The sequence below is a fragment of the Ruditapes philippinarum genome, unplaced genomic scaffold (genome assembly GCF_026571515.1).
Source record: "Ruditapes philippinarum isolate M1 unplaced genomic scaffold, ASM2657151v2 ctg2671_1_1_1_1, whole genome shotgun sequence".
Classification (NCBI taxonomy): Eukaryota; Metazoa; Mollusca; class Bivalvia; order Venerida; family Veneridae; genus Ruditapes; species Ruditapes philippinarum.
The window spans coordinates 20930-47813 of NW_026852213.1; the positions used below are offsets into that span (position 1 = coordinate 20930).

At 32.0% G+C, this 26884-nt stretch overlaps 1 protein-coding gene across 3 annotated transcripts; it reads right to left on the reverse strand.

Moving 5' to 3' along the window:
• Window positions 1-8948: 8948 nt before the first annotated feature.
• On the reverse strand, window positions 8949-25198 carry LOC132752632 (uncharacterized). 3 transcript variants are annotated; one of them, XM_060742998.1, is made up of 9 exons: window positions 24737-25198; window positions 23814-23931; window positions 23267-23358; window positions 20832-20945; window positions 15893-15969; window positions 14484-14686; window positions 13242-13305; window positions 10974-11093; window positions 8949-9843 (listed from the first exon to the last, which is right to left on the reverse strand). In XM_060742998.1, the coding sequence occupies exons 3-9, from the start codon at window positions 23350-23352 to the stop codon at window positions 9779-9781; spliced, it is 729 nt and encodes a 242-aa protein (XP_060598981.1). In that variant the 5' UTR covers window positions 23353-23358; window positions 23814-23931; window positions 24737-25198; the 3' UTR covers window positions 8949-9778. The 3 variants fall into 3 exon arrangements, with proteins under 3 accessions (XP_060598981.1, XP_060598973.1, XP_060598965.1); XM_060742990.1 differs by having other exon boundaries at window positions 23814-23958; XM_060742982.1 differs by lacking the exons at window positions 23814-23931; window positions 24737-25198 and having other exon boundaries at window positions 23267-23482.
• Window positions 25199-26884: the final 1686 nt, after the last annotated feature.

Consider the following 26884-nt stretch of genomic DNA (forward strand, 5'->3'; position numbering starts at 1 on the left):
GCTCCTCCTTTAATGCCCACTGCTCCCAGCATTTTCCAAACTGACTGTGATGGAAAGCCACTGCAGCTAACTTCTAATGGGAAGACCCATGACTTCCATCCTCAATCTCTACAAGTGTTCGCCAAGTCTTGGTATTTTCCATTCTTGATCTCATATGACTCTTCTACTCTCTCTTCCCAGGGGACTGTGAGTTCTACCATCACATCAGCTTCTGAGACCTTGACCACATAACTTTGTCTGGCCGGAGGTATGTGTGAGTCACTTCATCCGGGATCGTAAGTTTCTTCCCAAGATCAACCAACATTTCCCAGTTCTTGAAATCATGTAAAATGCCGGTACTTGTTGATTTTGCAGACTTCTTCTCCCCCTCTTTAACAAAGTTGAGTCTTGTTTAACGGACTATCTTTCTTTCTCTCTTTCTCCAGGATGTCAGCCATTTCACGAAGAACTTGGTCGCGGTGACATCTGTATTGTCCCTGGGACAGTGCGGTATTACATGATGCCATGAAATGGCGTAATGATCCCACATTCCCGCAAAGTGGTCAGCTGAGATCTTCTGACAACTTCCACAGTTTAAGATATATCGGGGAGGGTAGTAGGTCGTATACAGATCTAAGGAGAAAGCTCAATTGAAGTGGATCATATCTCCACAGCTCCTGCCAGTTTAATATCCTCTCTGGTAAATTCCACTTCATCCAGTTCCCCTGTGATCCAAGTTGAACTGATCTGGATGACCGTGTTTCATCTTCTGCTCTCCTTAGTTCTGTCTGCACCATCGATCTTCTGTTCACTTTGTCAGAATCTCTCCATCGCTGATTGAACCTTGTACCTAGTCCTTCTCTGCCCTTGTTTATGGGTCCTACAATATCCTGGGAGCTTTAAACTACTTTCAGCTTGTCCTACTGCCTGCTTCATTGACCATTTCTTCCAAGTTCTTACTTCAATGCCTGCACCCCTGATTCTTCTCATCAAACGAGTCATTTAGTGTAAGCAGCAGGCCTGCCTAAGCAACTTTGTACTCTTCAACAAATGAGTCGGATCAATGATAGACACTAAAATAATGAAAACAATGGAAAATCTACATTAACTTGCTTATCGTTTTCACAAACGAAAAAACAAGTTTGTTACACAGAATTTGAAAGTATAGATCAACTAGGGAAAGTAATGTACAATAAACACATCATAACCAATATCTAGCCGTACAGGACCAGTAAAAATATGTATCCTGTGTAGCACCAAACATGATCTGGGCCAAAGGCTATAGAGAACACTACAGACGGAGCAGAGTGTAGTTTTTTACTTTCCTAGAAAGTAATGTAAAGCATGTAAATATTTTACATGTTGTTTAGGATCTTGCTAAAACAAAACATGACATTATATATATTCATTATATTTTCCACATTTATATTATATAGCAATTTTTTATCTGTTTATTTAATAAAATATTTACATTTATTATTGTGAGGACTTACGTGAAATTCGTGCCTAAAACTATTAAATGTGATACTGCAATCCTAAGATATATAAAACAGTAACATTAGTCATGACTAAAAACATAACAATGATAAAATGAAAGTTTGGTACGACTTCCACTCAAGACAGGAATAATTAAATACTATAGAACTTCAAACATTCTATACTGATTGATTCTTATTATCACGAAAAGAAAATGTATTAGATATCTCTTGAATATCCCTGTACAGATGACAATCTTTCTTTTGTTTACCAAATGAGTCATAAACAGAGGAATAAGTCCTAAAATCATTTGCATAATTATTATGAATTAAAGAATTATGTAGAGTTATTTGCATTGCAGTTGTAACCTCTCATGACTAAATTAGATTTACAAAAAAATGATAAATACAGAAAGTAACCTATAAACAAAAAAATAAATACATTTGAATCTAAATTTAAACCTGGTTTAAACACGATCAGAAAATGCTATCGCGCCCGTCAAATATTAAAACCATGAAAAAAGATTGACTGCATAATTCTTAGTGCAAAATATTTTTATGAATGGTTTGTTTTTATCCGTTGGAGAATTATTTAAAATCGTTTGTTTTGTTTTTGTTTGTTGTTTTTTTGCGTTTTGTGAAGAAAGGCTTTTGTTTGTTCATTCTGTTTATCTATCCGCCTTTAATTAAGAAAAGAAGTTATGTTCTTTTTGATGAAATAATATTGTATCATAATAACAGTGAGATTTTGTGTATGAGAGGTCACAATGTTATAGTTTCAATAATACAATGTTATTTTCTGACACAAACACATTAACAAACATGAACAAAAGTCTATAGATAACACTAGTATTTTTATTGAGCATAAACTACGAACTGGGAAATGCAAACAACATGATTCATGCAAAGTATGACGTGAAAAGAAAAAAACGTAATTTTGAGAAAACATAACGTATGTCAAATGAGTTTGATACGGCGTTTATATATTTATCAAATGATTCATATAAAATTTCTGGAAACAGGGATCTCTAGATGTCAATGAAAAACAAGAAAGGAGTAAAATAATATTTGAAAATCTAGAAAAGGTATATGCCTCGAGAGGTGTTACAATTTGCCAATAACATTAAAAGACACACATGATTTTTTATTAGAAAGTTAGAAATGCATATACCGAACAAATATTTTTTTCCGAAATTGGACGTTTGAAATTCTGAAGTGTGTAAAAGAATGTGTTTTTTTTTCAAATCCAACAAAGAGATTTCGTAAGGTTTTTTATCAGTTAACCAGAATATACAGGTTTAAAATGTGGCAGTATTTTCGCTAAAGATAGTAAATAAAATTCCTGATGATAAATAATTCTACCAAAATATGTGATATTATCATGCATACAATTATGACATGAGAGGATTAAACTTTACCAGATTAGGTTTTGTGAATGAAATATTTTTCTCCTTAAAACATATCCTCTTTAATTTGCTTTTTGATAAACGCGTTTGCTATAGTTAACATCTGTTGTGGGGTGCAAACAAAAATGGTTTATTTGCATTCGACCTAAAACCAAATGTCAGTGGTTTTATAGATATTGTTTCATGTCGTGTTTTTATCTGATAAATTTTATAAAATATTTGATAAAAATTATCGATATATCGTAAAAGAGATAGCAGTTTCTTTTGAAATACTGAGGATACCTACAAATTTAATTGTACTATCAAAAAAGTAATACACCCAGTAAAATATTGTTTTTGTTTTTTTTTTTATTGAATCAAATTGACATATTTCACAAAACAAGTCGTTCAAATATTTTAATTCATGCATTGACAAGTGCAGTGCCATTGTAATTCATGAGGAATGTTTGGTACAAATTAAGATATAACTATAGATGCAAATTTTCGGGAAAGTCTTTAATCTTTTACCAGTGAGTATGCGTCGTAGTAAAAGGCACTGCTGGAACCTTGAGCACTAGATCAATATCATATTTGTATGAATGAAAATAAATAATTCTACTTGAGAAAAAAGGTGGATCAGTATTATTACGATAAAGTTCTGAAACTGTTCTTATCAGAGAAAGCAATGCGAACAGAGGGCAAAATACTTTATGTGAAAATTATAGGCATACAAATAAGAAGTGAATGAAAACCTATTTAGTATTAGTACTTGCAGTTTAAAACGGACCAAACCAACAAAAGCTTTCATCTAGAAGGGTTGTTTTTATAAAGATAGGTTATCTCGGCGAATATATACTATACTTTTATAATATCATTATGACGAATTTGCTCAAAATGGCTATAGATGATATCTGTTTTTTGTTTGTTTGTTTTTTGCACCACTTCTCAGGGAAATCATTTTACGTCATTCGATGAATTGAAGACTCACATATTTTATAAGCACCCAAACATATACGACATTCATAAAATATACAAGCACGATGTTTTATTTTAGATGTTAAGCTTTTAAAAAATATAAAGCCCGGAACCAACACTAAATCGGAACATAACACTTCATAGTGTAATGTTCCTATCAAATAAACACTAAAGATAAAGAAAACAATGGAAACTATCTTCACTAACTTTCTTATCTGTTTCACAAACGGGATACAAGTTTGTTAAATAGCATGTGAAAGCTAATAGATCAACTAGGGAATGCAATGTTCAATAAACACATCCCTACCAATATCCATCCGCACAGAACCAGTGAAAATGTATCCAGAGTGGAACCAAATATGTTAATGGCAAAAAGCGGGACGGAGCAGATTGTAGCTTTTAACTTTCCCGGAAAAATACAAGAGAGCATGTAATTATTTTGAAAAAGTTGAAAAACTAATCCATGCTTTTTCACACTATTTCAGAAAAAATGTTGTTTTTAACGGGCTTTTATATGTGTGTGCGTGCGAGCGTGCGCGTGTGTGTTGGTGCGCGCGCGTGTGTGTGTGTACATGTGTGTGTGCGTGTGAACAATCATATCATTTAGAAAAGGAAGACCTTAAGAATTGAGTACCGCTCAAGTCGGTGCTAGGGGGCGTGAGGGATGTTGCACTCATTCATTATCCCTCATGTACAGACTCAATCAAACCGAGTCTGCAATTCTTATGTAATTTTTTTATGAGTAATGCTTCCGAGGGATAACTTTGTTTCCAGATTCTTAACATCAAACTATTTATTTCTTAAAACGAAACAATGACCTAACATACTGCCTGATGCATAGTATACAAACATGTCTCATCTTTATAGCAAAACTTTAACACTATAAAAAAACATTTCAAAACAAACCATATCTGTTAAATACAGTCCATAGATTAAATGAATCTAACAAGTCATTTTACGTTAAAATAGCATAGACTTGAAGAAATAGAAGATATTCTAAATGTGGATTATACGGCATTGATAACCTTGAATAACTTATTTGTTCTAGTTACAATAGCATTGTGTTAATGATCTAGTAAACTAGTAAATATCCTCAAGTTAATGTTTTACTTGTAACTGTTCGACGTTTTATGGATGAATGAAATAAGAATGTATTATGTTCGTCCATTACATTGATTGTGTACAAGTTTAGTGTCAGTGTAAACTGGTTAACTGGTTGACAATAATGTATTCTGGTTTTGGGGAATATTTTAGCCTTTACACAAGTCAGAAACTTTGGAATGATTTTATTTTAGTTTTAATGGTTTCCATTCAAATTGTAAAACGTAGCATTTACAGTCAAATGTACAATTTTATGTTTAATGGAATAAAAATTATAAAATATTTTTAATTCGTTAGACATCAACTTTGATGATACTTTTTTCCAATTCCTTTTCCAATAACATAAGGGCAAAGAACACTTAAATGACAATATTGAACGGAACTCATCAATGATTTTTTATTGATTTAGTTTATTTCAAGACATTTATGAATAACAACGAATATCTGAATAAAAACAAATGAGACAATCTCCTGGAATGTGAACCATAAAACCATACTGAGCATTCAGAAATAGTAAACGTACACATTTTCTACATTTGAAATAGATATCTTTCTACAACAAAACTAAACCATTTTTTATCAAATCTTGATAATAAAATTAGAGCATTACAATTTATTTTATCAGACTAGATTTTTTATAAAATGAATTGGTCTGTAAGGGAAGGTGTGTGATATATTCAATAATTATTTTTATTGTATGTAGCATCAAACATAAGACCAGGAAAGAATTATACATGGATGCTGTTTGCAAATGGGAGATGCAATATCCGGGTAAAATGTTGTAGAACAAAAATAGTAGTATTCATCATATAAATGTTCATACTAAATCACTAAGAATTTTATCAACATTATTTTTAAGTAATATTTTAAAAGAATGAATATATTATAAAAATTGTTTTCGTCAATATTTAAAACGCTTATGAAAAACATTTGCCCATTGTAGACCAATCTACTGTAAAGCATATCATGTTTATATTCATTTGATGATTAATACATCCTTTTGCTATGGCTCACACTTGTTTTGGGACTAAGGAAGAATGATCTATTTGCGTTCGACCTAAATCCATATAGATATTGTTTCATGACGTGTGTATATTTGATAAATATTGTACAATATTTGATAACATTAATTGATATATGGCTAAAGAGATAGCATTTTCTTTTGAAATGCTGAAGCTACATACAAAAATTAATTGTGTTATCAAGTATGATGCATGAAATATCTGTTTTTAATTAAATTAAATTCACATCTTTTATAGGAAAAGGAAATGAATTCGACAAGTTCTTCAAAAAATTAAATTCATGAAATGTTCAGAGAAATTATTAGTCATTATAAAAATGTTAGTTTCAAATTGAAAAATTATAGACATGAAATTTCACGAAGAATTTCAAATTATTTTATAAAAGTATGGATCATTACGCATATAGAAATATTAATTATATTGAATCAAATGATAATCTGCATGAGTATTGAAACGTTAACAATCAAGTAATTGTCCTTTGAATTTACAAAATTTTAAAGTCAATAAAACGTTTACAAAACTATTTGTAAAACTGATTTAACATGCAACTTTAAACGGGGACCAACACAGCTGTTCATGGATTAGCACTAAACTTGTACTTATGTCTCTCACTAAAGTCACGCATTTAAGAATAAATTAAAACTGCCAAATGAATACATATACAGACGTATCTAGCTTCAAAATTTCACGATTTCCATAAATGCTTAAGCCGGTGCTATTGGCCGTGTACGACACTTTGCACTTACCTCTACAATCCATGAGCATGCATCATTTTCAATTTAGTGGATTTTTTGTGCGGAGTAAACTGCTTTATGTAGAAGAAAATATAACAGCTGTAGAAAATTCATTCTTTTGTATTGAGTTCAATATTTTTAAATACACACAGATTTTACACACAGATTTATATTTGTACAGGGAAGTAGGGTTGCTAATGTCAGAACGTGTTGTTCAGTCATTTTGCCCTTTGTCTTGATTATTGGTATGTGTAAAAAAATGTAAAATGTGTACAAAACTCTATACAATGTTATTAAACTAAACTATACAAGACATGACATAACTTTTTATACGTTCAGAAAATTATGAATGGTCTATTTAAATTAAAATCGCGTGATATATTATGATATTATAATGATCACATCCCACCGACTGAGAGTGACCTGAGACAAGTAATTTGTATCGAAAAAAATAACGTTACATAGAATGATATCTAAAATGACTCAACATTTACATAGACACGAAGTTCATACCTTTTTAAGTACCCATAAATTTCTGTTGAAAATGAAAAACTCTCCCATTATCAAACTATATATTTCTTCAAATTAAACAATGACCTAATAATTTGTTGTATGCATGATACACAAACATGTCTTATCTTTAAAGCAAATTTTCAGACTATTAAAAATGTTTCCAAACAGTATCTGTTGAATACAGTGCTTTGATAAAAGAAAAATAAACATCTGAAGTTTAAAATAGAATCAACGTGAAAAAATAAAGATATTCTAAATGCGTATTATTTGAAATGAAATTTCTAAGATAACCTAGAATATAATTTATTGTTTTCGAAACAATGGCATTATTTTAATGACATGGGAAACCTCAAGAAAATAGATATATCTAAACGGTTTGATTAATTGGTACTTTGATGGATTGTATTTTGTTAGCATATAAATTATATTCAAATTGTTTAAGATGTACAAGTTACGGATGGGTGTGAAAAGATAAACGAGTTTGTTTTGTGGTTTTTTGTTGAATGTTTTAACATTTTTACATCAGCACCCTCTTCGAATGTTTATATTTTCGTTTTAGATGTTTTTATTCACGGTGTAAAACCGTAACCACAAATCACCACAACCACCAGTCGAATCTGCAACAGTAATGCCTTTATTTTATGAATGAAAAGTGATAGAGTATATACTTTAAGATAAGCAAAAAAAAACAACGTTTACAGAACGCAAAATTTAAATACAGTTAAAAACATCCGTTCCTATCGAATTTCATGTGAACGCAATAACTGCAGAACTGAATTGAATGAAGCTATCAATCGTGAATGCAAAAAAGTAAGAAAGCATTTTTAACAAGATTATAATTGAAAAATAACAAAGAGATTAGGAAACAAAAACATCTTATTTGAAGAGGAAATATGACTAAAAATAAAGATAAGTAAAATATATTTTAATAAAGGATCGTTGTTTTTCTGTTCTATTTACTATGTTTACATTTTATCTTGGTGCCGTAAAAACTACTTTCAATATTTTATGACCTTGGTCCTCTTTTGAAGAATTTTATTTTTAGTGAATGAGGTGATGTGTAAAACATTTAGATCTACCGCCTTTCAAAAATAATGGTCTTGAGATAAAAGAATTAATGGCTTAATATATCAAACATGAAACAATATAGAAATGCTTTATTGTTGATAAAAAACGCATGTAATCGTGGATTGTTATAATTCCTCCTTCTAAAAGTAATCATTATATAACATGAATACTTGAAAACAAGAAACAAGCACAGATAATATTGTGACCATGTCAATTCTATTTTTGATATCCCTTGAACAGAAATGAGGATATGAATAACACTTTATATAATTTGGCATTAACAAATCACATAATATCTTTAAAAAAAATATTCCTATCTTGGTTTACTACACCTTTAGTTTATACAAATAATTTTACTTCGATTGTGTTGAACGCTATTAGCTTATTGAAACACTCGAATCCGTTGAAGAACCAGTACAAAGCAACGAGTGTAAAGTTCCTTGCTCAAGGAAACAACGGCTTGCCCCCGACAGGGTTTTAACCCAGGCGGTCAGTAATCCTACGAATACTAGTCAGACGGATCGACCACTCGACCACGCCGCCACACCATTAACGTCACTCATTCGTATTGGCACTTATTCTTTTTTCGATCAGATCATTAAGTATGCCTAATGCAAATTGTATCACATAACAAGCACAAAATGCTACAATTGCCATAGGAAACAATTGACATAAACAAAATTTATAAAATAATAATTTCCATTGATTTCGGTTTTATTCAAGACAATCATGTATAACAACAACCATTAACATCAGCACTGTATGTAAATATTACGTAACACAACAGCAATATGGCAAATGTTATAATCTCCGACAAGTAGGACATAAAACATGCTGAGCATTAAGAAATATATAATAATTGTACTAATTAATACGCTAATTTCTTGACAAAGTTATCACTTAATGTATAAAGCCTATTACATTGAATAGGTAATTTTCGGTTCTCGCAATAACTGCAGAGCCAAATGTCATTTAGTACATAAAGATTTTAGCATTCACGAAATACGGATTATCTCCCTTCCTTCTTTATTAACATGTTACACTTTGAATGACAAGTATTATAATAAACTGATACTAGTACCACACAAACGTTGATCTTACCGACGTAACCAAACAAATTTGTTTTACGGTAACAGATCTAAAGCGACTTAAAACAAGCATTCCAAACTATGGAAAAACATTAAATTTTTGTATTCTTTCGTTGCTTATCTTATTTCTTTTCATTTATTGATGTTTTAAAAATTTTATATAGAGTCAACATCGCAAAGCAGTTACTTCATTGTAGTGAGTTCTGTAGAATTTGAACTGCAATCTGAACTTGAACGTTCCATGTAGATTCAGAGTAATTGAACGTTATATAAACATTATATAGACCTTTAATCAATTTCACCCTGGCCACCATTAACACAATCCATTCATGTCCAATCCATGGTATATTAACAGGTTCATTTAAAGGAAAGTTCATGTAGCGTGTTTCACTAGATGCATATGTATATGTATCTCACAAAGGATGGGAAGATAGTTGTTCAAGTCTCCGGCCGATGTCTGGTAAAACTATCAAGAAATCGTTGCACCTTCCCAACTTCTGGTTCTGAAATGTCAACAAAAGATGATATTTATGCATTATGATTTATGGTCGTAACATGGTGTACATTTAAAAGACATGTACAAATACTTTTTATATCCTATAGTTATAGACGATAAATAATTTGCTTAAATCATAATTTGCCTAAATTTGAATCACACATGTCACTAAATGTCCTAAATTCAACTATCCAGGTTTGGATATAAAATTGTAGCATGTAAATATTAAATACATAATCTTGCAAATACACTGATGATACCAAGAATTGTTTCTACCGTCAGAAATTGTTAAATTTTTATTCTAATCTTCTTCTATATATATCCACCTCCACCCCAATTTTTTCTATACGGGGTCCCACTGGGTGTCAATCGTAATGCCATGTACATATAGATGGAAATTATGGCTGACTACATCCTATGAATTTTGATCTCGCTTGCTGAACTTTAATTGATTTTATGCTATTTCTTGTTTTAATTGTGTCCTGTTTCATATTCTACCATACATTCCTGAAGCATTTCGAAAGTTAATTGGCAAGTCCTGTACTTCCTTTACTAAATACATTATTTATTTACGTGCGTTACTATATATACATAATGATAGACTTGTGACAGAAACTTAGAGCAAGATAAGTTTGCATATTTACCACTTTTAGAACTCTCTATACTCTATATATTGCCGGTTGCTCAGTTTGATAAACAATGACAACAAAAATTTACAATATACGACACTCTTCATGAAATGAGATGGCTTCAAAGGCACCGATGATGTATTGAGAGCAGCTGCAAATGCTTGGAAAAGCTTTGAGTGTGTGATGGTTGACGCCATCGCTTTAACTATATGCGCCTAACTAAGTTTGCTTAGATATGCATGTGCTGGTTAAGAGTTGTTTAATTGTTATAGTTTTAAACTTAAAAAGATTATCGATTCTGTCTGTAAGTATTTTATGTGGTAAGATAGTGTTGGGTTTTTTTATATTTCTAGAGTAATTTCAGATATTTCTTGAGAATGAAGTGCGTCAGACCGGTACATTTAGCAAGACATTGATAATAAAATGGAAGCAGAATTTTCACATATCCCTGTAAGAAATCCTGACAAAGATAAAAAATACGTAGGAATAAAGATGTGGAAGTTTTTACCAGAGGAGGCAGACGTGGAAGATGGAGCAATGGTATGTCTTGTGTTTATCTCTGTATGAGCTCTGTGTTCCTCTATGTTGTAGGTGTCGTCACCACTCTCACTGTGCATTGATGCCATAACTGAATAAATCAAATAAACTATCATTGTTGTAATATGGTCGGTTACACAAATAACGAAATGTATACATCATTACTTCATCTGTTCAGCTGTTCAGCAATAATAATAGAATAAAACATCATCATGCAACTGTTTTGCAATACGTTCGATTACACAAATTACGAAATATATACATCATTTGTTCATGTATTAAGCTACTCAGCAAAATTCTACATACTCAAGACATGAGAAATATAAAGACATAATCCTTATATTCATTTTTTTTATTGTTGATTAATTAGTGCGACAATAATGATTGTCAAAATCAATTTTAACATCTAAATCTACATATTTATCTTCACAACAACATTTGAAGAACGCAGCATTCGACCAAATACGAACCTATACACAAACAAGACGACGCCAAAACTTAACACACAGTGTGATTAACAGCGGTAAAAATGATTATGTATTGCATTGACATAATGATAAACATTATTTACATTGTATAAAAGCGCTGGTTCTTACATGTTTTTTATCTGTGTGTATTTTCTTCACAGTAATGTATCCTTTATTTCATTTTCAAAAGAACAACCTATAGGCTGATGAAATTCAAATACGAATTAATTCCAGCACGTATGTTGGGCAGTAATTTCCTGCTAAAACTTATCATTGTGTGAAAGGCTTCCGTTCTTTTATTGACTTATCGTACAATATTACAGACTGACTCGATGTCTACTTAACGCAAGGAACATGACTGTCAAGATAATTGCAGAAGACTGGCGTGTAGAAATATTAATGAATAATTTTTTGGCAGAAAACAAGCATTCTTCTAAAATTAGCGTCAGGCATCGCGTGCCAGATTGAGTGTAAAATATATGTTTATCAAATTGACCTTTGCATAACGCCTGTCTGGATGCTTCCAGATTGGCATGATTCAAAATTTGATATACATATAAAAAATATTGTTGATTTTTTTTATGAACTTCATAACGTCAGAATTTCCCTATATTTCACCAATGGCATGTATTTTGTTATAGAAATTTTCAATGTACAATTCGATCAGTGGTAAAGCATTTTCTGTTTTGCTGATAATACGAGACAGAAAACATCAATGTCTTAAAAGGATACACTGTACATATGAAAATAATCCAAATAACATAATGCAAAGGTGATTGATGTGAGTAAAAAGCGTTAAGTTGATGTTTTAAAAATAATTAAACCTAAAAAAAAAACATTTCGAAATTGTATATAAAAGCGTAAGAGCAAATCATATATTTGTTGAATTATTCCGCCCAGATCACACCAGAAACCCTAAGTTATACATGAAATTTACTTTAAATATCATTGATATGCTTGGATTTTAACAGTACATTGAATCTTATAGAAATTGTAATGTGTGGAAAATAAAATCTTTAAGTATGAATTGAACTTATTGATTTCAAATGAGCATATACTTTTGACTAATGTTTTGTAACAAATATCACTGCATATTATCGAAAGGACATATAACAAAATAGTTATTTTTTGTTCACTTTATTAAGATAAAAATTAAGAAAGCATTATTTTTTACATAAATAAATAGGTATTTATTTAAAGACCTATTTATTTAAAGTGTCCCTAACAATATAATGACATCGATATAAGATTTAAAAGAACATTATTGCTGCGTAAACACAATAAATATAATCCAAAGACTTGAACAAAATGAAATGAAGCATGTAATTTATATGAACACATACTTTTGCTAAAATTGTCAAAAACGAAATCCCTAAAGAACGTTGTGAATGGCAAAATTGAAAAATGTTGCAGGATTGGTTTGATTAAGCCTGTTTATTGAAGGCTGTGGAAAGTAAATGAAACTACAGTCCATCAACGTGGCACCGAATTAAGTACAATTCACCTTTTGAACACGGAATGGTGCAATTTTGAATGTAGAAATATCCAAAGTTGTGTTCATACGGCGATTATCAAGTAACCTCTTTTAATGTGACACTTTTGTGCCAGTTCATATAAAGCGGCATTTGGTCCTAGAGTAAAAAGAGTGTGTACCGTAAACTGGAAAACAATGGGCACATCTAAATAAATGAGATCAAAGGTAATGAAGACTGTCTGAGATAAAATTTAAAGTTTCGGGTTTTTTTACTACTTGTATAAAGTATAGTACATACCTGTCAGTGCTGACAACAATATTTGACCATCATCTTGAACAGCTTCTTGTATCACTTTTGCTATCTGAAACCAAGGCAACGGTTACTATGATATCAAATAAAGTTAGATGATATTTGAATGTGTGATATAATTATTATGTTAAAGGACTCTTGCATCTAATCTATATAAACAGCTGTAAAGACATAGAAATAGAGAAATGTCTTAAAACTGACCTCTTTTGGGTACACATTTGTGTTTTATTTGTAAAAGATGTAAAACAGTGTTAAAATATTCTCATTATTAATTCAACTTAATAAGTCTTTGCTATTTTCATTCGTTTTGTTTTAAACTCATTTTTCATACACATGTACTTGTCAACATGTTATGTAAGTTTGCTGTTGGAAGTATGTCATACAGAACGATTCATTTAAAAAAGATGTTTGTTTTATGTAAATTTACACATTTTAGCTTTAAACACATACACTAGTTGTATTCTTTTTTCTGATATTCTATGACATTTTCTGGATGAAACAAATTAAATAGGGGGCGCTTGAAACAAAATAAATCATTAAATTTCGTTTAATTGGCATAGTACATATTGCAGGTAAATCAATACAAAGTGCCAAGAGCAATATGTAGTCTTCATGACAATTCGTATGGAAATCAATTATCATGCTTGACTAAACGAAAACATTACAAATCTCTTATTTCAAGCAAGAAACGGTATTTTATAGATCTATTGCGAGTATATAAAATCTGGGAGGGAGAGAGAGATCTGCGGTAATGATTACATAGCGACAAGTTAAACACTCAGGCAAAGTGTGTCTCCTCAAAAAGATTAACGTCTTTCACAATCCAGACATGTGTTGACTTTGAAATAGTTGGCCTAATTTTACAAAAAGCAAATGTTTAAAAGGTGCACATTTGATAAAGTTATTCTAAAATGTTTAAAAATAGATTATCTAAGCACGAACTTTGTGGAGCATAAATATCCATATGTGTACATGTATATGCATTCAAAATTAGTTGTTTTAAAAACTAATAGGAGCATACATTATTCTAACAAGCCAATATATCATATTATAGCCTGCAAGTGACATTTAAGTATTTTACGGAATAAGATTATTTTATATGCGGAAACTATTCAACTAGTTTGCGGAACGATGGTTGTTCTACTCGGGTGACTGTTCGTGCCTGAAATATAGCACGGAAATGCAAAACAATTAACCACCCGGCATAGGACGCCTCTTATTTAATATTACCTGAGCTTCTAAATGGCGTCTGTAGACCTTTATGTACAAAGATGTTAAAAACTGGCACAGTCTTGCCGCGCCTCCCTGAAATTTAACTTTTATAATGCCAACAGTGCATGTGACGTCATGCGGAAGTGGGCGGTGTCTGTGGTGATGGGTCGGGCGATGTTGATTGTGATGTCGGCTGCGACGCGGTGGTGAAGGTTGTGATTCTAAATATAAAAAAAATCTATATAAAAATTTAAATCACATAAACAATACAAACGATACAACGCATCACACATGAAGTAATAGTTCTGTTCTGTTTGTATATTAATCAATGCATAATATATGCGGAATATTCCGTATGGTATCTATGTTTATTCCCTATGGTATATGTGTTAATTAAACGGTAATAAGTCGTCCTTGCCTTATACAAGTATTTCAATAAAGTATACAATGCATTAGGAAAATATATATGTGAAACAATTTAATACAGATAGATGTAAAACAGAAGAGGGTAAAAATTATAATAGTAAGAAATGGTCTTCATCGACTTTCTATATACATGTTTATTCTATAAAAAAAAAGGACAGCGCCATTTTGTATTATTTACATGTTATTATATGAAATTATGTCAATAATAGAATATACAAACAACAGATGTCGAATGCTTGTAAACTATTACATAACTTTTGTTTAGAATTGTTTTCGTATTACCATTCTATGTTGCATTTATAAAGAAAACCCTTACAAACGCAACAATAACTCACCTAATGCCAATTAATTATCAGTAAACACTTTCTACAACTTATACCATGCCACTATAATCAAACTTTATTATCTAAATTAAATTACTTTAAACTGTTATAAACGTTGGCAATCACATAACTCGAGCATTTCTTACAGAAATAAAAAAAAATCTATTAATCATTCGTACTGCGTAGGAAAACATTGTCGTCTCTGAAACAACAGTGATTAATAATTAATATAATCAAATTTGTCCTTGTGTTGTGATAATAAATACCTAACTTGGTCACTAACCTTAATGGACTAATTGTCAGCATATGGTATAAATATAAGTATCTACGTAAATGAGTATATACGAAGCCATAATATCTTATAAATGAATAATAAATAGTCTGATATACCGGGTATGTCATATGGTATAGAACTATGCTTAACAAAAAATCATGATTAAATAACGTCGATAATTTAAGTAAAAATAAAATACTTGGGTATCGAGAAGTATAAAAGAAATAATAATTAAAATTATAGCAATACTTGAAATAAGTAGTTGTCTTAGGTTCAGAGACTGGTATCCTTATCAGTAACAAAACATTTATGACAAGTCAAGGTTCCTAAATTATGTGCATATTATATCGATTTATATTATAAATAATTTCATATTATCCGGACATCTTCATATGATTGCTTACCTGTACTGTTGTCTTTGATTGTCAGACATATGGCACCAAGATCGAACACAAACTCTCCAGTCTTGTTGTAGCCAAGTCTGTCAAGGAAAATAGTGAAATAATCTTATCATGTTTTTACCATGTTATAAAATATAACCATCTTATATAAAGAGAAATCATAACATCAATATCAAATAACAGAGAGAGATACGGAAACCTTATCTTGTGTGACATTAAGACTACGGCTTTGTAAATTGAATTTGGAAACGGTGGTGCTAAGCTACTAATTTAATTCAATTAATTTGGGATTTGCACATATATTTTATGATTTAATTATTACCACCTTTTTAGTAGTGAAACAAGTGTCACCTAAATACTGGATATTCAGATTTGATATTAAAATAGCATAATTATTTCAATTTTGTTCCAATAAGGTTGATTTAAGAACTTCATATTACTTAAATCCAACTCATATCAAGAAATTAACATTTATTTTAGTATTAAAATTGCGAAAAAATATATGTTGACAAGATTTTATGAAAGTTAATAAGGACAGAGGTGTGTCTTTTATCTTTTACGATGAAATACCATGACGGAAGTAGGTGTGTTTGTTGACTGGTAGAAATCATTCAAATATATTAGAGTTAATGTAGCAATAAATAAGGTCGAGTAAATTATTAATGACACACTTAAAATGGTTACAAGCACGTTACTAATATTATTGTACTGTGAATGTTATTACTAATTGTCATTCATCAGAAACCTCGATAGAACAATAAACTAGATACATGTAACAATACTTTATTACTTGTTGTTATACAATTAATATTGCTATTTATTATATACATTGTACTTGTAACTTAAATATGGAGATATATTGATGAAAAAAAATGCGTATTTTCAATGCAAATAAAATAATTTTCACTGCAGTGAAACATATTTTCCGTATTTTCAATGGTGTCTTGCCGGACTACTTTCTGCTTAATTCGGCCAATATACAAAATTTAAGAGAAAGTCTTCAAAAAAGAGATAACAAAAGTATATGATAAACAGAAAATTCAAGTTTTTTTTTATATAAATACAGGATTTATTATCATCTTGTGGTATGAAACTTATCATATTTCATACCACTTGATGAAAATAAATCCTGTGTTTATAATTCTTGAATATCGTCTGTGCATTCTACGTAGTGTTTATCTAAATATAATGAGCGTATATTAGAATATTAAATTTTGTACAGATTAGTCTGAAACTTAATATAATATAATAGTGTTTCAGGTTTGGATAATTTTGTATGACTTGGACAATAAAATTGGAAGAAAAACAAGAACAATGATTATCAAATGGAGGAAATGTTTTAATCAGAGACATAGATAACATGTTATCTACATCTCTGTTATAACCATTTACATGTATTAACATACCAATTGTCACTTATGAATTGTTTCCATTTAAGTCATTTTGGATATTTGCCCGGTAAAAAAGACACGTATTTCTTCCATACTTAGTCTATCAACAAATAATATCCTAACAGCTCGTATTCGGCTTAATGCCAAAATGACGTAATCAGACGCAGTACGTGACATATACCATTAAGAGGGTAGAACGCCATTAACTCTATTACGATAATTACCTATCAAGCACTGATGACAATTTCTTATCTCTGAGATAAATAACGGGCCAGGAAAAAAGCGCCATTAGTATACCATAAGTATATGCTTTTAATCCAGTCTGTTATTTAATCACAATGCGATGCCTAGTTAATGATGAGGCGAATTAAGAAGTCAAGTGCGATAAAGCCAAGTTCGTGTCTTAGTATTACGATATATAGTCTTGTACAATTATCATTGTAAAATGTATATAAAAAATGAGATTTTAGATGTTAGGTCAATGTAGGTTTAGGAAAATGAGATGAAGCCATGTGTATTGCAGATACAAAAGTTTATCTTAATCTATATGATAACAAATGAAAAGCCTAATGTTTAGTGTCAATGTATCGAAGGATATCGAGATCATATCGTTTCAACGATAATTCGGGTAGCGTGAATGTATAGAGAATAAATGAGCCGTGTCACGACAAAACCAACATAATGCGTTTGCGACCAGCATGGATCCAGACCAGCCTGAGCATCCGCGCAGTCTGATCAGGATCCATGCTGTTCGCTATTAGTTTCTCTACTTGTAATAGGGTTGGTAAGCGAACAGCATGGATCCTGATCAGACTGCGCGGATGCGCAGGCTGGTCTTGATCCATGCTGGTCGCAAACGCACTATGTTGGTTTTGTCGTGATGCGGCTAAAATGATCAAGCACTGTTTAGATAGTTACAAACTTCACCATTTATAGAAAATAAATGAGCAGTCAATGTTTTGGTAGTTTCAAACGGTGCCATTTTTTATGATTTTTCGACAATGAACAACATCAGTTAACGTAACCAATTAGTTATAACACATTTGAGCTGGTCTGGATCCATGCTGGTCGCAAACCCAGTATGTTGGTTTTGTCGTGACGCGGCTCATTTATTTGTGAAACAAGTATCTGCAATTCATGTTAATCATTTTCGAGACCGATTCTTCATGAACTTAACCATGATGGTGTCATATGGGAAAACATGTGTCATATGGGGAAACATGGCCAAGTATGGCTCGGAGCCAACACGATCGCGATCACTTTAACCACTAAACCACATTTTCCCTTCTCCCCGTAACTTCAATGGCCAAACATATTTATCAATATAAGATTGTTGCAGCTTTCTTTCCCAGAATACCGAGGACATACCTAAAAACTGGACATGCTATGAAGATGAGCTTGACGTGTCTCGAAGACAACAATCTCTCCAGCAATACATACTTGTGTACTTGTTAACATTTGCAGAACATAGACCATCATCGAAATGAACCTTTAATTCTTATAACTGAATATTATGTCAAATCTTTACTTTTGGCTCCGAAAGATGTTTTTATCGTTTATTTTGTTGCAAAAAATCAACATATAGGAATAACTAAAATGTGACAAAATGCGTGTTAGAAATGGGCGGCAATGTTTAAGGATCTCCTAATTCATCATCGGAGAATTGGTAGGAACTGTTTTATTTTTTATTTTATTTTTTGTTCTAACAGGTGTTAAAACATGATCTGAGTTATGCAGTTTATTGCTTTTCGATACCATTATCAAATTTTATGAAATTCATATTTCAACTTGGGCGAGTTTATTAACAAAAATTGTTTTATATCCGTGGGAAATTTGATTTAGATGCAAACATTGAGGTAATAATTTGTGTCATTTATTGCATGTTACAGACAGATATGCAAAGAATGGTTTTGATAAATGACACTTCTGTACAAGAATTTATGATGAATTTAAATTTTATAAAAAATCATTTCATGCCGCAAATCCAGGAGATTTATAAACACATTTTGTAACATGTATAGATACTACATTGTATTTGTTTCTGTGGAAAATATTGTGTTTAGAATTGAGAAAATCAAAATATGTTCATGACTGATCAATGCGACTATTTAACATCGTAATGAATGTTATTCCATTATTCATATAATGTTAATAATTAAGTGTTTTCATAATGGCCGTGTTATTGGGCCGAAGACTGTCATATTAGCCTGAGGCCGAAGGCTAATATGAAAGTCTAAAGCCCAATAACAAGGTCATTATGAAAACACTTAGTTATTGACATTTTTTTTAATTAACTACTGTGTTATGTATCTAAAAAAAACTTATGTGAAATTCCGTTGTGAGGTATTGCAAATGAGATTCTTGTTTTAAAAATGTCTCGAAACCTACTTTGCAGCAATTCAAAATGACGACTATTTTTAAATGAAGAAAAAGCAGATTGATAATGACCGAGCTGGAGAGCCAATCAAAATTCTCCAATCTCATAAAAGCAGAGTTTTTCATAAATTCCGTACTTTTTGCATAATGGCCTTGTTTTATGTTCATAATGTCCTAGTGAACTACATATTAGCCTAACATTAGAAGTGAAAACGTGCCTTATATTGAAACGTGAATTTATAAGGAAACATAAGAAGTGAACGTAGGTTAATCATGAATATTTCATGTATATATTTAGTTTTCCTTTTCAAATGGAATATGGTAAGTGATTTAGAGTGTACTTTTCAGAAACAAGATAGATCTAATAGTCGCGTCACGACAAAACCAACATAGTGGGTTTGCGACCAGCATGGATCCAGACCAGCCTGCGCTTCCGCGCAGTCTGATCAGGATCCATGCTGTTCGCTTACCAACTCTATTACAAGTAGAAAAACTGATAGCGAACAGCATGGATCCTTATCAGACTGTTCGGATGCGCAGGCTGGTCTGGATCCATGCTGGTCGCAAATGCATTATGTTGGTTTTGTCGTGACGCGGCTCATATGTCTCAGTCTATAACTATGTGACTGGTAAACATTGGATTTAGCGCCTCTTTAAAGAAACAACTAAAAAGCATGTTTACCAACCCAATGGTTAAATGTGTTCATTAAATATTCTGCAAAAACTATAAGCACAACATGCTTAATGGTTTGTAAATCTCTTTTCAGAAATTCCACTATTGATGATAAACGTCTACACTGCCTATAGCTAGAAACAGACAAACTTACATATTGTAAAGTCGGCATTATAAATTAGGTACACACCAAAAACGTATATGAGTACATGGTGTATATGGGATTTTTCATACATTTGAACGACTTTACGTATATAAACACATTAACAATGCCATGCCATTCTGTCGGGTTGTAATATTGTCGCTCCGCCGCTACAACAGCACGAATTGTTGCGTGGACGCTAAGTCAGACTAGTAAATAGCTGTGTCGTGTTGGCGACATCACCTTTTGTTTAAGTGTTCTTGCGTGGTATAAAGATGGTACCGTGTCATAAATCAGAAAGACAAATAAACAGTCATAAATGTTCGCGCCAAAACGACAACAACTTATATTTATACTTACACCCCAGGTCTCTGTATATTGTAGTTCCCATGAAGTCTTAGAGCACCGTTGTTTGCTATAAACAATTTACCAGTGTTTGTTACTTTAGGCCAATGAACATGGACAATGCGCATTCTGGAAAAAAAGAATAGTTCGACAATCAGATATATCATACACGAGAGTTAATCTTACAGTATATACCAACCTTATAAACATTACAGAAAAAGTATATTAAACAAATTTACACATAATACAAGAGCAATATGCTCAGTAGTTTTAGTTGTTTGTTCTACAGGTATATTATAACACATTTTTGTAAGCAGTAAAAAAGTAAATACAAATATTAACCCTTAACCTTCTGAATGTCTTAATTGGACTTATCCAGCTACTTTTTACCATCCATTTTAATTTTTGGTGGTATTGACTTGGAGATGAAAATTGTAAGTTGATACAGCATGGTCCGACTGCAGGGATGTACAGGCTGACCTGGCTCTATACTGGCGGCAAAGGCTGGTCAATGTCGGTTCCAGCATTGGGTGGGTTGATGGAATTGTTTGTTAAAGGAGATTCTAACATTACTTCTTCCAAAGCATTAAATATACATGACAAACATATACCAGGAGCTCCTGGCGTGTCACATTGATATTCATGGTAGAAAATAAGTGTGAAACCATCTTGATTATCAATGGCATACGCCGAAAGCCTGTGGTATATACATGTACATACATTCATTTTGAAACTTTATAAAAGGACAGAAAACTTCCACTTATTTGTCAAGCTGGAAAAACAATTACTCTACTCTCACTAAGCAATCAATATTTTACGATTCATAAAGCTCTATAATTCTCTACATGAAGAAATGGCATAATGGTTGTTTTGCACGAAATTTGCGTGCCTGTAGATGACAACTGTAATCAGATAATGTTGATATTTTCAAATCTGTTTTCAAATAAACTGTTTTCAAAAGCTTAATCACACCATGTCACCAACAGACAAGGGAAAAAATAAAGTTAAAATAATAGAATAATGAGTCTATATTTGAAACATACTGTTTTCTGTAGAAGAACATGAAAGACAAAATATATAATTAAGTATACTATTTTATGTAAGAGTATTTAAGGAAATTTAAGATATAATACATTCTTTAATGACTTACTATAATTTCTGTGATTATTAAAACAAACCTAAGTAAAACGATATCGAATGACTGCTCATAAAATTTAACATTTGCCTACCCTATTTTTTTCATCCAATTTTCTATTTATTTATTAAACGATTTGCAATTTGGTCACATTATAGCATCCGAGATTTAGATGGGTATATATGGAAGGGTTAATTGTTTGGGCTGTCCGTAATCTGATCTGTAATCTTGAGGTTGAAGAGAATGTTATGGAGCTTTTTTCTTTGTTGTTGTTTTTAATATATTGCATGTGAGTTTTTGTAACGCTTGTACAAGTTAGTTAACATTATTTATATTATATTATTATACTTAAAGCTGATAACCTTTTAATAACAAATGTCGTAGATAAAAGAACAAATGAGCCGCGCCATGACAAAACAAACATAGAGCGTTTGCGACAATAATGAATCCAGACAAGCCTGCGCATCCGCGCAGTCTGATAAGGATCCATCCTGTTCGCATACAAACCCTTTTACAAGTACAGAAACTGACAGCGAACAGCATGGATGCTGATCAGACTGCGTGGATGCGCAGGCTGGTCTGGATCCATGCTGGTCGCAATGCACTATGTTGGTTATGTCATGGCACGGCTCAAATGATTACAAGACGTTTGACAAACGAATTTGCCGATGTCAAACAGGAAGTACACTCCAGAGGACAATAAATATTTTCATTATTCTACATGTGTATGGACATTGATTGATATGCAATGATTTAAGCAATGTAGTAACTTAATTAAAGTCATATTGTTAACGCATACTTATCGCATACAAAAAAGACAATATTTTGCCACCAGTACATAGCCATGACAGCCTTTGCACTCATGGAGGTTGAGCTCTACTGTTGGGTGACCAACTTGAGAATTTCGTCCTGATATCCTTAAGTTGTCTAAAGGCAGTTCCAAAAATGAAGTTGTGCAAGTCGTTTGGGGTTTACAAACCAAATATCAGTTTATCGCGGAAATGTTTTATCCTATATGTGAATTGCCGCAAAATAGTGTCCTATTAGTTACATTATATTTTACAAAGCAATTTGAATGCTTGAGTATACCTTTTTCGTAATAATAGTTTAGACATGCGATTCCAGATTAGGAGATGTTTATTTTGATTTTTGTAATGTTTTATTTATTTATTGTTGATATCAAAACGTACTATATATTCGTCTGCTTTCCCTATTATCAAGCAGTATGTATACATGTATATTTCATATACTCGAAAAATCATTTGACAATCATGTATAAGAAATCTAAAACAAGAGATTTAAACTTCAGACTTACTCTGTGAACCTGTAGTGAACCTTGCCAACTTGGCCAACCTGGTCAGGTACCACATGTTCGAGCAGCTTGTCCTGTAAATTCTCCATCAATTTCTGGTAATACAATTTATACAAATACGAAATTAAACAACCCATCTCTATTATTTACTTTATCACGAAAATTAAAACTACGTTGTATTTTATAAACAGATGCTGCATGGAATGCTAGCTTTTCAATTATACTGGAATTTGTAAAGCATTATATGTATGTATATATTGTATTAAAGTGGTAACATACTGTTGATAATGATTCAAACTTCATTTGCATGTACTTTATGTTGTTAATTGTTATACTATTACAATAGTGTTGCTGTATACAACATAGTGTATAAAAACGATAAAGTATAGAAAATACCAATCGCAACTTTCCGGCCCTTCCGTCAGTCTTCGGATACAGGCACATATTATTGATAACAGCCGAGATGTTCCGATTGAGAAAAAAATCACATTACAACAGATCGAGATATTTATTAATTTATAAAATAATTTATTGTGTTTGAGGTTTTCACCTTTTTGTACTAATAGTTCCACCATATACAAATGACCAATGACTGCCTACTGTGTTTGAAGTCCGGAGTCTGAGTCTGTGCAAATCTGTTCTCAACAATTATGACCAACTTTTATCATCTGAATGAATCAACCATACCTGATTAGCTGGAAATATAATGTGTTGCTGACAGTTGTCATTATAAAGAAATAGTTGCATACAGTTTATATTCAATATTTGTAAAAAAAAAAGTTAAAACAGTAATAGTAATCAACTTTCGCAATTTCTAAATGATTTCAATTACACGTGTATATATAATAATATAAAATTTACAACGCAAAATAATACAGTTAAACGATATACTTGTATACAACGGAATCACTTCGGAACAAGCGTACATTTACGCTCAAAGCATAAGACGCAGAATAATTGATGAAAAGGTCCTATCGGACATTGTGACACACGAGTTATATGGATCAAAACGCTCAAGCATTATATGTATCATAGAATGTAAACAGATATCGATATAGTCTCAAAAATAAACCCATTTCATCAATAGTGCAATTATTACTATCACTTTTATAGAGTGGTTTGGGCTGTTTCACTATGATTGAAAAAAAAATCAAATTAAGAGTAGAGTCCAATAAACGTATGAAATTTAATAAGAGTACAGTTCAATGTCTAATTATGCCGGACGCGTACACATACTACCGCAAACATGTATGGACAAGATGCTCAAAAGATGCGTGAGCATACCCTATTAAAATGCGTACATTTAGGTGTACACACACATATTTTATTATCTGAGTCATTCTTTGAACGTATATGAAGACATAATAACAATACCGTAAACAGAAGAGCCATATGATTATGAAAATCTGAAATATCATTACGCGCGCTTGAGGACAATTGTACAGGAAACATATGTTACGTAAGATCACTCACCTCATGTTACAATCCAAATGAAATCCTAAAGGAACTACTTTTTCCCCTGAGTGAAATAGTCAATACAATACGTGTAACATACTATATTGTCATCATTTAATCTCTGTATGAATATGCCTTTAACAGATTGATCGATATATTTAGCTGGTCTGACTCGAAGTTTTCCATTTTCACGCTGATCGAGAGTTTGTATCGATTATTGCGCTGTGAAATCTTCCTCCGTCGCTGGCGGTCCTGTAACCGAATGCTCCGCGGTACGGTAAATAAAATAAATAAATATGTAAGTTTGTTTGTTTGTTTTGGGTTTTACGTCACATCGACAGATAATAGGTCATATCGCGACGTTCCAGCTTTACTGGTGGAGGAAGACCACAGGTGCCCTTCCGTGCAATATTTCAGACACGAACGGGCACCTGAGTAGAACCACCGACGTTCCGTAAGCTAGCTGCATAGCTTCCTCACATGAAAGAATCCAAGGTCCCTGTCGGGATTTGAACCCACAGCGGTGAGGGGCAAGTGGTTTGAAGCCACTCGGCCACGGACGCCCCAAATATGTAAGTATTAAGTTTAATATATGCTGATATAACAACTTACATTTATCGCTTTCTCCTTTACAATAATTCCCTCTTTCTATTCACAAATAACAATTGTTTGATTTTAATTTAATGGGTGTAATTGTTATCTATAGTTTTTATCATGTGACAAGGCATTTGTTTATCATTGGATACATCATACAACAGAGACGCGTGCCTGATCAAACCTGGCTATCTCATACGTAATATTTGATAACTCTTTATCTGTTGATAACAATGTTGTTATTCTGCATGAATTTTTTAATTGGTACACAATTACTCTGGTAACAATAACGACTTTCACTTTCATTTGAACCAAATTTACATTATATTAAATATCGTTCAATACTCGATATATAATTTTTCCAATATATCTACTCATGACCCTTGTAACTAAGTACTTATGATGTTATATTAAGGATGTGAACTATCTAAACAAGAGCCATGTCAACAAAGCCATCCCCCGCCGAATGTGTTTGCTCATTGTAAGAATGTATATGTAGTAGAGCAGAATAATTCAATTTTAAAACGTTTTCTGGTAATGAAAACTGATGGCTGAAGTGATTACAGATTTGAAACCTATGTGAATACTGATGGCTGAAAATAACAAAGAGCAATAACTGAAAAATAATGATCGGTAGCGTTATCATTCTTATGCGCGGCCCTCCTCCTCAATGAGATAAGTTGATACCTCTAACACTTTTGAGATAAGGTCCGGACAAAAAGTATGAAAAATAACAAAGGGCAATAACTCAAAAAATATAAAGGGTAGAGTTATCATTCTTGCGCACATCATTCCTCCTCAATAAGATAAATCCACCTATGAAGTTTCATGTTGACATCTCAAATACTTTTTAAGTTATACTCCACTCAGGTGAAAAATTAAGTATGAAAAGTAACAAAGGGCAATAATGAAGGGTAGAGTTATCACTCGTGTGCACTGCAAACCTCCTAAGTGAGATCTATCCACCTATGAAGTTTCATATTGATATCTCAAATGTTTTTTTTTACTTATGATCTGGACAAAAAATAAGTTTAAAAAAATACCAAAGGGCAATAACTGAAAAAATTATGCAGGGTAGAAATATCATTCTTGTGCACTGAACTCCTCAATATGATCTATCCACCTATTAAGCTTCAAGTTGATACCTCAAATACTTTTAGAGATATGCTCCTGAAAAACATGTCAGACGAAAGGACGGACATACTGATGGACGAAAGGACAGAAAGACGGACAGAGACTAAGTTACACTTTGAGTTTCAAGTGAATACCTTATATCGTAAATACTTTATAAGTTACTGTCTGGACAAAAAATAAGCATGAAAAATAACAAAGGGCAATAACTGAAAAATTATGGACGGTAGCGTTATCATTCTTGTGCGCTGCCCTCTTCCTCAATGAGATCAATCCACCTATGAAGTTTCAAGTGGATACTTGTAAAACTTTAGAGATAAGCTCCGGACAAATAATATGAAAAATAAAAAGGGCAATAACTCAAAAACTATAAATAGTAGAGTAATCATTCTTGCGCACAGCATTCTTCCTAAATAAGATCTATCCACCTATGAAGTTTCA

What these genes read in the sequence shown, in the direction of transcription:
- LOC132752632 (XM_060742982.1), bottom strand. Translation starts at nt 23,400, where the DNA reads ATGGGTTGTTTAATTTCGTATTTGTATAAATTGTATTACCAGAAATTG. An exon ending in AATATACAGAGACCTGGGGT is followed by an intron (nt 15,970 to 20,831) that starts GTAAGTATAAAT and finishes TTTCCTTGACAG; the next exon opens with ACTTGGCTACAACAAGACTG. An exon ending in ATTGTTGTCAGCACTGACAG is followed by an intron (nt 11,094 to 13,241) that starts GTATGTACTATA and finishes TGATTTATTCAG; the next exon opens with TTATGGCATCAATGCACAGT.